Source organism: Alosa pseudoharengus, unplaced genomic scaffold (genome assembly GCF_046254945.1).
Source record: "Alosa pseudoharengus isolate Yale_2024_CS ecotype anadromous, Long Island Sound unplaced genomic scaffold, YU_APseudo_1.1 YU_APseudo_1.1_scf_12, whole genome shotgun sequence".
Taxonomy (NCBI): Eukaryota; Metazoa; Chordata; class Actinopteri; order Clupeiformes; family Clupeidae; genus Alosa; species Alosa pseudoharengus.
In genome coordinates this window covers 39,979,225-39,991,782 of record NW_027468587.1, presented here as the reverse complement: position 1 = coordinate 39,991,782, position 12,558 = coordinate 39,979,225, and the positions used below count along the sequence as shown (strand labels likewise).

At 38.5% G+C, this 12,558-nt stretch overlaps 1 protein-coding gene across 1 annotated transcript in view; it reads left to right on the top strand.

Annotated features, from left to right (window-relative positions):
• ankmy2a (ankyrin repeat and MYND domain containing 2a) overlaps positions 1-12,263 on the top strand; it is a 203,303-nt gene extending 191,040 nt beyond the window's left edge. Inside the window, exon 10 of the mRNA XM_076281231.1 lies at positions 11,828-12,263. Coding sequence (XP_076137346.1) covers positions 11,828-11,934 — 107 coding nt within the window. The 3' untranslated portion in view covers positions 11,935-12,263. The remainder of the gene's footprint in view (positions 1-11,827) is intronic.
• Positions 12,264-12,558: the final 295 nt, after the last annotated feature.

The window sequence follows — 12,558 nt, the reverse complement described above, 5'->3', positions numbered from 1 at the left end:
CTTCTAAAATCTGGTCAAGTCTTCTGGTGTAAGGATGGCTTAATATAACACTATACGTTACCCTTCACAAACTAAAGATCCCTTCACTTGTCGGCATCATATTGAGGTATGTCAACCCCCTGTTCACGTTAGCCTGCAGTCATTAGCAGCCACTATAAATGTAGGAGAAGTTATAGCTAGGTTAGCTAACCTACTCGTGCCTGATAGCCTTGGCCATTTCATTCAAACTAAAACTTTACATCCATAACGAAATCTCAGACAGACTTATTGTTGAATATGATATTACTACCATTCCAGATATTCCACACTATGGTAAAGTTAGTTATTGGAAAAGTTAACATTAACAGCTAGCAGCTAACGTTAGCAATGTTAGCTCGCTAGCTAGCAAACGTTAGCTGATTCTAACATGAGGGTTAACAAACGGTTTTGGTTAACATTAAGGCTAAAAACAGTATTTTCCTAATTAATTCCAGTTTTCAATTGGCATACAAAAGTACTGTAGTTCTTACCTTGGATATGATGACAGCATAGTTTGTACAGCTTGCAGTCAGATGCATGACAGAAAAGTGACGGTTGAAGTCACCACCAGCAGCAAGAAGTTCGTTGAAAAGTCAGTCAGGGGTGGGGGATGGGTATACTGCGCTTATCGAGAGGCAAAGCATAAGAAATCGTGGAAATTATTAGGCCTGCATATTTTAGTTACATTAAAATGACTACCAAACTGATTTTGTAGAAGTGTCAAAACAGTAGGCAAGTGGGCTATTACTACTAGTCTGATTATTAACATTATTGGTTCTCATATAGTTTGACGTCAATTTCATTTGAAGCCTTGTTTCTTAATTAAATCAACAATGGTTTATCAGTCACCCACGTTTTATAGACAAGTTACAACATGATTGATCCATTGTTACGTTGGCCCACAAGGAAGCTTGTAATGTTAAAATAGTATGAAATTATAGATGCTCAACTTTAACAAGTTTAATAAGCCTTTCTTATGTGTTATGGTTTGTAGCATATAGTATTTATTTATTTTCATTAGGCTATTGATTGAATTGTTGTTTATTATTGCTATTCTTCTTAATGTAGGCCTACTCCAACTTTTTAAATTGTTTAGGCCAGTGTTTCCCAAACTTTTTTTCTGGCGACCCACTTTTTAAAAATGACAGACCATCGCGACCCATTTCACTTCAAATCTACCCTGCAACCACCAATATTGTTTTAGGCCACAGGTTCTCCAACTTTTCTATGCCTCCCCCAACCATACATTGCTATAGGATCCCTGCTTTGAACACGGTTGTGTTGCATTTTGAGCACCATCAGCGTGAAAAGTTGGAAATGACTACTGAAAAGATACGTTTTAATGCGCATCTGAGTAGGGGAAATTTTTGCATGTTGTGCAGTCGTCATTCGTCAGCATAGTAAGCTGTTCCTGTATTTCTAAAAAAAAAATTTGTAGGCTACGTTGCGTTGCAGACAAATGGGTCCATAACACTGTGGACGTCAATTCCAATGTAAACAGCAAATAACTCAAGTCGTTATATTGTATTGTTGTATTATATTATATTGTATAGTCGTTATATCAGAACAAGAAGCGTTTGCGCAATAGCCGGAAGAATGCACCTTTACTTTGGAGTTAGCGAGGTAGAAAATGAGAGGAATAGTGTTTAAAATGCCCATTTAAATTGTAGACTATAATGCACTGTTGTGCATTTTAAATCAGAAATAAGAATGTGAGGAGGTTGCTATTAACTTTAAAGATTGCATCTGCAATCGAAACTGTATGCAAATTGAATGGCCTTATGTCCGGTCTATGGATGTCTGCTTTAGTTGACAGCGCGGTCACTAGATTTGAATCTGTAAAGTTGAGGAGCTGGTATCTATTAATGTTCGTGCAAATAGGCGGATTCAAGTCCCTTGCAGTTTGCAACTGCGAGGTACATGGCAGGCGCCCCACAGAACGGTTTCATTTTGAGAGGTAGATATCCATGCTGGCACCCCCTCTGCGGTGCGTTCGTCCCCCAGTTTCATGGACCAGTTTCATGAGCTTTTATGACAAAACCGTGACTGTGGTAGTTAACAATCTACATCCTAATAGAAAACTGTTAGCTTTCCTGGTATCAAATGACAAATGGTATCAGTTAGGCCTATAACATAACATAAATTGTGCTGGCGACCCAAATAAAATCTCCTGCGACCCAGCCGTGGGTCGCGACCCAGACTTTGGGAAACACTGGTTTAGGCTACTGTTAAATTTAACTTTGTATTGTTGTTATGTGGCAACTCCAGCTGAACCGAATTCGTTTTGGCAGACAGCATTGGGGACAAGGGGAAAGCAGATAATTTAAAATGTGGACTTTATTCCTCCAACAGATCTCATGCATATTATACATAAAAAAGTAGGCTAGACCTACAGACTACAGCAACTAAAAAATCTCAATTGAAGATATCATTGAAATTGAACCATAACCAAAATAATTAGGTAAGTAGGCTAGCCTTGGCCTGGAAAAGGTATAGTTTTAGACTGTAAATAGTCTATTTTTGAATGTCCCGAAATTAGATAGAAATCAAACGGCAAATAGCCTATCAGTGATATTTTATGGTACGTTTTGGGCGTAGGGCATGCGTGACTGTTAATTAGGCAGATCTTGGGCATAGGCTATCTAATATGATAGCCTATCCAAGGGTGGAGACCTGCCCAAAGATATCCAGAAATGGTGTGTGTGACTTGTGATTTGGGTATACATAGCCCTGATATCTCATTGGCATATCAGGAGTCAAAATAAATCAATATTTTCACTGATTCGTAAAGATCAAAGATGCTCCTGATATGCTGCATGTCATAAAAAATATCCGGTCAGTATATCCCCTGATTCAGAGCCTTTTCACCCAGTGGAACTGTTCATGCAGACTACAACTGGCGCGGTGTAGCCTACACAACTTTGTTCAAAATTGATGCATTCAAGTTAACGTTGCAAAGTTAGTGTTATAGCCTACTTATCACAACATTGTCAATCGCAAACGCTAATTTATTCTAACGTCTCTGTACGGAACTACCTGTTTAATTTGCGGAGGACGAAAGCACCTTTTTGATAATTGAGCCAGTAGAGAAATAACTGTTCAGAACTAATCTGTAGCCTAGGGTAGGCTTCTGCAGAAAACAATGTTGTTGGCGATTTAATACTATCAGGCTACGCAATAGAGGCTTAGGCAACTATGACCCACGTTTTGGTTTCGTAAATTAATTTGCCCTACTTCTTGACTGCAATGTAGTCAATTGACTGCTTGACAGGTTATTTTTATTTTTCTGTACAATAAACAAATACATCTGCTTTATGCCGCAGAATTATGCACTTGGCCAGCCTATAGAACGGGCACATTTTGGAGAGAATAGAGAATACGCATCAGAGAGAATAGAGAATCTCTAGGCTATTTGTGGCGGGTTACCAGCAAACAATGTTTAATGCATTAACTCAAGACGTCAAAAGTTTTCTAAACAATAAAAACAGAAAGGATGCAGCAGGCAGCAAATGTAGAAGTAATTTCCAGTGGAAGAACAAAATGCTGAATGAAGCCCAAAGCTATGGAGGCATATCTGGTAAGTTGTTATTTTTTGAAGACGTAAATGGTTGCGCTATAGGCCTAGTCAAGTTTGCAAGAAGGAGACATGAGCATGCCACACTATCCACAGCTGTGGTACAGGGGGGCAGGAGGATTACTGTTAGCGCAGGCTTTATATAAAATTCTTCAACAGAAGGCCTGCCTTCTTTGCGCAGGTTTGCGCAGCCTACAGTAAGTAGGCTAAATAACAGACCCGCCACAATGTGCGATATGATTTTTTACGAGCAAGATGTTTTTGGTGCCCTACGCGCACTGCATGTTCTTAAATAACAATGATCATCAGTAATATTCGACCATTATTTTGTGTAAATGGGCTATGCATTGGGTTAGACACCAGGGGCCATATTCACAAAGCCTTTTATCTTACCACTAGGAGTACTCCTAAATAGCAATAAAAGATTTTAGCTAGGAGTTTCTCTTATTAAGTTATTCACAAAGCCTCTCAGACCTACTCTTTACAATTACAACTCCTAAACTAAGAGTGAGTCTTCGTTGCTATGGATGACGTTATTACTCATGCACGAGCTTGACTGAAGTGACCACCTTGATTGGCTGATGATTGTAAGCGTGGGAATGATTCCAAACACCTCCCTTACGATGATGAGTGACAGGTGACGGGTCTGAAAATGCGTGCGCTACACAAGGACGGAAGATGATGAATAACTGAATAAAAAGGCCTAGCCTAAATGAATCAAGAGTAAGACAAAACAAATAGCCTAGTAGCCTAATGAAACATACGGATTGATGTAGTATCTTTGTAACATTATTAAATTAATCTGTTACTATGCCTATGCCTACGTTTGCAAAAGAGAACATTTTAATTTGATTCACAATAATGTTACATTTAATTTACATGTTGACAATGAGTATTGCATGTTAGGGTAACACTCCATAATAAGGTGCCATAATAAATAGCAAACTAGTAATTACCTAACCCTTTGTTAATATTTGTTAATTGTTACTAACATATCTATTTGGCACAAGTTAATAGTATTTTAATCATGAATTAAATATTAGTTGTTAGTTGCATAAAATCTGTATGTTAATGTTTTAGCAAATCTATTAACTAATATTGTATTAATATGTGTTAATAGTTAACTAAATGTCTTTTTGGCACTAATTAACAGTTATTTCTTGCATCATTTAAATGTTAAATATTTATTTGCAAACTATATGTTAATAGAAGAGTTAATGACTTATTATTATTTAACTAATTGTTATTAAACTGTGCTTCTGCCTATCCCAATATGAAACACTCCCCATAGGACTCTTACAATAGATAGATAGATAGATATTTTATTGATCCCCAAGGGGAAATTCAAGAAAAAAACACGGAGCTACCTTGACATGCTGCCACTGTTGTCGGCGCCGGAACCGCTTGCAATAAAGTTGGTTAAGCTTAATTAATATATTAGTAGTATATAGCTATAAGCGTGGGGCCCCTTATAATAAAGTTGGTTAAGCTTAATTCATATATTAGTAATATATAACTATCAGTATGGGGGACCCTTATAATAAAGTTGGTTAAGCTTAATTAATATATTAGTAGTATATAGCTATCAGTGTGGAGCCCCTTATAATAAAGTTGGTTAAGCTTAATTAATATATTAGTAATATATAACTATCAGTATGGGGGACCCTTATAATAAAGTTGGTTAAGCTTTATTAATATATTAGTAATATATAACTAGTCAGACGGTGAAGGGACTGAGACCAAAACTGGCTTATCACATTTATTCCTTTAGGAAAAGTTAAAACAAAACAACAAGTAGTTGAATGGGCTATATTACATGCATCATTCCTATACCATCACTGTCAGCCCTACTAGCAAGGGAGACATGCGACATGGAATGTTCAGGTGCACAGAACGACAGTTTATTAATATTCTGAGACTCACTAAACACTCACAGACGTAGACCATACGGAGGTAATGCATAAACATAATGCTAAACTAAATGTACATTCATTTCCTGCTAGACTGAATGGCACTTTCCATGCACACTAAGCTAAACTACACTGAATGCATGGAAAGTTGCTAGCGGAGTTTACAGCTAGTCACGTTAGACTCAGTGTGTATGAACTCGTGGTCATAATGAAAACATTATTAAACGTTCTCTAAGTTGCTAGAATTGCACCCAAATCTTAACAATACATGTAAAGTAACATAATACAGGTGGTATATCAGTTTTCAACTTAAACAAAATTTTACAGTTACAAAATTAAAACAAAGTGGGCAGAGCTTTATACAGTCAACCTACGCAATGCAAAGCATACCGCTTCTGATCGGCTATGGCAACAATACAAGGACAAAACGCAGCAGAGCTGCAGTATAGCGTTTCTCCAAAGGGGGCTCCAAAACACCAATCTCAATAAAGCTGCTTAATTACGGCGAAAATCACATACAAACACTAAACTACATTTCTAACTCTGTTACACCCCCCTCCCCTGAATTTCACCAAATTCAAGCAGCAACCAAATAGTACTTCCAAAGGCAAAGAGTACACTACTTTCAAACACTAGACAGAGAGTCACCAATTACAGGACAGCCAACCACAGAGGTATCAAATAAGGATGAAGTGGAAGAAGAGGAGCGCAAACTCTCACACAACCAACCACTGGCAGTAGGGTGCCTTATACACCCCACAAGACCATAAAGCCATAAACCATAAATTCCATAAATTATCCACAAAGCTAATCAGACAAGCTAGATAAATAATAATATGTCATTAACGTTTATATTAGCATATAGTTTGTAAATAAACATTTACCATTTAAATTATGTAAGAAATAACTGTTAATTAGTGCCAAAAATATATTTAGTTAACTATTAACAAATATTAATACAATATTAGTTCATAGATTTGTTAAAACATTAACATACAGATTTTATGCAAACAACTAATATTTAATTAATGATGAAAAAACTATTAACTTGTGCCAAATAGATATTTTAGTAACAATTAACAAATATTAACAAAGGGTTATACTAGTTTGCTATTTATTATGGCACCTTATTTTGGAGTGTTACCCATGTTAGTTATGCCTACAATGCAAAATTGCTTCCTCACGATTGGAAGCTTCTGTAGCCGCATAGGATTTCAAAACATGGCGAAATGCCACAAAAAACGGTTTGTGAATAGGTCTGTGAGTTAGGAGTCCTCTCGACTTCTTCTAAGCTGTCACAGAGGTGGGAAGGTGTGATTTGTTGGGGGCAGGGCCGGATTAACAATTCAAGACCCCTGGGCACAAATGTCTGATGGCCCCCCCTGCCCCCCAGCCAACGTGAATCGGGCGGCCTATATCGTGAAGATTTTTCTTGCCATCTAAGGCACGAGCGCATCTGTGAGGCCAAGCCTCACCAAGTAGCCCGTTTGTTTACAACTAACATTACATTTAATTAAACTGCTTATAGGCTATGCCGAAATAGTTTTCAACATTTTGATTAGTGTCGGGTGAATTAGGAAATGTTCTCAAAGTAGCCTTATGGCTGAAAGCTGCTTGGGATCCCCCCCTGTCAAGCAATATAACCATACAAATGCGAGGCCTGCACTGCGGCTATGTAAAAATAAACTTCCAAAACTAATGAAAAATATTTATCTTCTTTCAGTTAATACAAAAGTTTCCAAAAAGTTAAAAACAGATGACTTGACGCGCGTCATTGACATAATGTGCAAATAATATAGCCTAGATATTCCAATATATTCGAATACATATGTTTATTTTAGAGGGAAAATTTGAACGTCATTTTTGAGCAATTTTGACAGCCCTAGTCCACTGTAGGCTGCGCCAATCGGCTATTACTGTAACACCTTCCACTATAGCCCCGGTGAGTGGGGGTCGTTAGGTTGGATTTTGTAGTTAGGCTACTGCAAATGTAACACCCTCGTTTCTATGAAACTGGAAACAACTGAACCAGGAGACTTGTCACAAGACAAAACAGATGTCTCAAAGCCCATTAGATTAACGTGAGCCTGTGGTTTAGATTTGTAAGACAAATATTTGGTTAGACTAGGCTAGCTAACTTTACACTGCGTTTACACAACGTAACAATGCTCTGAAGTCACGGTCAACATGAAATCCAAAACTTTTTGATCACCAAGTTGAAATTTCTAGCTCAACCACAAATAATTATGATTCTTTTTAATATCATCCAATAACTAATTCAATGTTGATTTAGGCCTATAGGCCTAACTCGACCTACTTAGCAACACCATTGAACACCACTTAAAAGTTCAACGAAGAGTTGCCATTGCTGCTGCTGTGCTGAAGAGATGTGGACGGCACGGCAGGGCATGCCCAATGAAAATAAATTAACGCAACACAACACAGACCCCGCTTGTCTCGCGTCAGTCACTGACAGTAGCCTAGAATAAATGCATGGGGAAAAGCACTTCCCCATGACAAAGACATCGTAAAACACTGAAAGTTAATATTTTGTCACTAGCAACATACATCTGTCCTTTGTCAAAAATACAGTTGCATGTACAGTATAGCTCTGAACAAAACCGTTCAAGAGGGCCCCAGCAGTGGCGCGACTGGCTGGGGCACCTGCACCGTACGCTGGCGACCCGGGTTCGATTCCCGCCCCGTGGTCCTTTCCGGATCCCACCCCGACTCTCTCTCCCACTCACTTCCTGTCAATCTCCACTATCCTATCTAATTAAAGGCATAAAAAGCCCAAAAAAAAAAAAAACGTTCAAGAGTTATTTAAGGAGAAGTCGAACGTGTGTTTGGTTTCATTCGTCCCTCCTGGCTGGAACAAATGAAACAGCATGGGGGACGAATGAAGCATCCTACAGCTTAAATTATGTAAACTTCCCACGACTTCAATATTTGACAACACATCATGAATGGTACTTCAAGTATGTGTTATTTTAGATAGATTGCTGCTGGGCTATATGTCTTGGTTCATGTCTGTTAACAACTCATTGCCGTCAAGCGCGTATCTTGCGGTTTCATCCATTACAAACAAACATGCAATGTGAACGTCTGGGATTGGGGAGAGCACTAAATGTTCTACTGAATAAGCAGAAGTCAAACCTTTAAATGAAAAAAAATCAAATCAAAAAAATAAACCGCTCATGAAGTAAACTTGTGCCATCAAAAATCGTTTATCGCCTGTAACTCCGTGATAACAGGACGTAACCGGAAGTCATTTGGCTGAGCAACGGAGGTTAATATGCTCTATATTTTGTCCAAATGATGTCTGTCTATCATCGTTGCACTCGGACAAAACCAGAATGTTTCATTCGTCCTGCGTTTCTTCTATGGCTGCAAACGGGATTCACATCTGCCGGTTGTTTGGGTTGTTGCAGCGTCACTGGAAAAATACAAATTAAAGTCATGTGATCCCGCGTGATGTTACGCGCGGACCGCGAGGGAAGCTGGCCAATTTGAAGTAATGCCCACTGTACATAGATGATGTGGTTTTTATTTGGACTGGAAATCTAGCTGAGTTGAAGAATTTTATGGAATATATCAACGGCACCACCCCTTTCCTTAAGTTCAGAAGTGAGCATTCACTTGAAAACGTGGATTTCCTGGACTTAACTATACGGAAAAATACTCAAGGTAATCTGGAGACAACCATCTACCGCAAACCTCTAAGCAGGAACACGCTCCTCAGAGCAGACAGTCACCACCCTAAGAGATTGATTAAAAACATTCCAATTGGTCAATTCTTGCGTCTAAAAAGAAATTGCAGCACTGAAGCCGACTTTGAGATCAAGGCCGTGGAGATGGCTGATCGATTCCGTGAGCTATGCCGAAGTTGACATCTCTGCAGCATATCAGCAAGCCAAATCCACCCACAGGCTACACCTGCTGCAGAAATCTAGGCGTGCTTCAGCTCCGCGTCCCGTGTTTCTCCACGGAATTCTCAGATATAAGTGAGGAAATAAAATATATCATCAAAAAACACTGGCATGTCTTACAAACTGACCCATCCTTAAAAGACATTTGTGCAGAACCCCCCTTGATGTCATTTAGGCAATCCCGCTCCTTAACCCTCTAACCGCCCATGTCGCAATATTGCGACAAGCGTCATTACTGAATAAAACGGACGATAGACGCGAGTACAGTGTAAAATCTCATTTGTACTCTTGACCACTAGTTGGCAGACACCCAGAGCTACGATTCAAGCTCAACCTTTTTTTTCAAAGTTTTCAGGAAGCTCGCGAAAAACACGCGAGAAACAAGAAGAAGACGTGCATTTCCTCCATAACGCGGAAGAGATGCGGGCCATAGTTTTGCACAAATTGAAACACCAAATGTTGAAAAAAAATATTCACGTGTGATGAAGTCTTGGATCTGTTATTCACCTATTCTGATTCTGAAGCAGAATATCTGCCTTTTGGAGAATATGATCGATCGTCTATTGACTGATAGTCACGGAACGTCTGTGAATGGAGGTGCGTCTTTTTCGACAGTGTCCACTAAGCATACCATGCTTATTTCGACCCTCTGCCCAACATATCTGGAGGTGCCAGTGACAATAGTGATGGTAGTGTCCGTAATGGACATGGGGTTGTAAAAATAGGGCTCTGAAGAAAACGCAGGGGTTGTAAAAATAGGGCTCTGAAGAACTTCAAAGTCACCCGCAATATGGAACTGATTTGACCAGGCTACTTTATTGTATATTAGCATAGGGTTTGTGATTATAGTAATAGTTTACTATTGTTGGTTTACATGTGACTGTTTTCCTGTTCATTTGTTATGTTGGTGAAATGACAAAAAAAGAAAGTAAAACTGCTCAAATATGTTCAACATCTAGTATTTACTGAAATGTGCATAATTCACGGTGGTTGCCATCCAGTGACGTCATAATATGCAAATTAGATGAGTAAATTTACCCCCTTCATAATCTTCTGGTCATACTGAATGATTTTCACATTTACAGTAGGACTTTATCTCTGACCACTTGCAAGCCATGGCCTTTTGAAATTTTGATGTAAAAATCAAATTTATATTTTTTAAACCCTGGCGGCTAAAGGGTTAAGAGATAGACTGGTACACACATCTATGAGCCCTCCTAAGCAGCTGACCTGGTTACCAGTACCACCCCAAGGATTCTACAGGTGCGGTCGCTGCACCCACTGTTCCAAACGACACCAAGCACTTTTCGCATCCACACACTGGGAAACGATACAATATCAAGGCCTTTATAAACTGTAATACTACCCATGTGGTGTATATTTTGAAATGTTCTTGTGGGTTGTTATATGTAGGGCAAACCAAACGTCCACTCAAAGAGAGGATTGCTGAGCACAAAGTCGCTATACGTAATCATAACATGGACTATGCAATAGCGCGCCACTATGTCCAGGCGAATCATGGCTCTTGCGCTACACTTAAATTCTGGGGAATTGACAGAATACTGCCTCCCCAACGAGGTGGAGACATTGTCAAAATGTTACTTTGAAAGAGAAGCGTTTTGGATCAACACAATCAACACAGTTGAGCCCCATGGCTTAAATGAAGAATTATGTCTGTCTTGTTTTCTCTAATAATGTCATCTTTTATTTTGATTTATTTAGACTCTTTTGTATTTCTAATTCACACTGACCAAAGATGTGCTTGATGCTTACTTTTCTTTCTACGAGTGCTCGTACTGGTTAATTGTTGTTAATACCCACCCCGTGTGCCCCGTGTTTTTGAGTCACGTTGTTGCAAATCTTATATGATGATGCATCTTTCTACAAAATGGTTTGTCATCTATATCCGTAAACAAATTATAATTTGTTTTTATGTTTATGGTTCTTAGCAGACTTTTCTGGTCCAAAGTGACTTATAATGACAATAAACATTATATTAACATTGAAATTAACAGTTTGAAGTGAAGTCATATGGTCTAAATAATAATAATATAAATACCAATATTTTTAGTTGACTAAAAATTCAACAAAAAAAAACAATAACCATTAACATATTTAAACCACAACTCTGTACCAATTACTGTAATTAGTTAGATATAGGGTAAACAGATAAGCTTTCAAACGCTTTTTGCGATTGGATTTATTCTCTGTTTGGACACAACATGGATGAAAGCCTGAGACAAATCTCCTACATTGTGGGACAATCCGTACAGGGAGGGCTGTTGTATGTTGATTCTGCATTTGGCCAAATCTTTAAATTGATTGTTTTGTATTTAATGATTACTTCACAGGTAACCTTTAAAAGGTAATTTTTATTTTGTTTATTCTTCTAACAGTTGATGAAACAGAAACTGCCAAGGCAACACAGTCGGCTGAAGAGATCGCTACAGCATTCAAGGACCTTTCTATGGAGCCACCCCCACCATCTGCCAGCTCTGCCTGAATGACACACTCATCTGTCCAACTACTTTTACTACCAACACGGACTGAATACTTTTGCCCATCCAATAACAAATCATGCCTATATATGTACAGTATATCATATTTAAGCTTTGGAGTAAGCCACATGTTCTAGATCAATACACAGGGCCTTCTCTCCATAAAAAAAAAAACATTGTTTGTTTTTTTTTTGTTTGTTTTGTTTTTGTGAACTAGTAGAATACAAACATGTAATGAAATTATTATTTTTTAACTGTTGAGACAACATTAAATAAATGCCCCTGGATATGCACCATATTTGGGAGCCTGCCCAGAGCCATAAGTTGCCCATGACATGATGTGTGTATTTAAAATAAATGCTGTCTACATGATAATGGCTTTTAGGTTGTTTTCAGGAAACACTAATCTCTTGTGAGCATTCTGAAGAAGGACCCAGCTCTTGAGTCTGTGGTCTCCACAGCAAATCTAATCTGGTGAGAGACACAGGCAAGAAATGTAGTGTTTCCTGTAGCTCCCCTGAAAGTTCTGTGGGCTGAAGCCCTGACAACAAACATCTGTCTCCCATCAGTGATTGAGTCCTCTTCATCCATCAGATCTATTGTTGCAGTCTTCTATAGGAAAGCCTTTT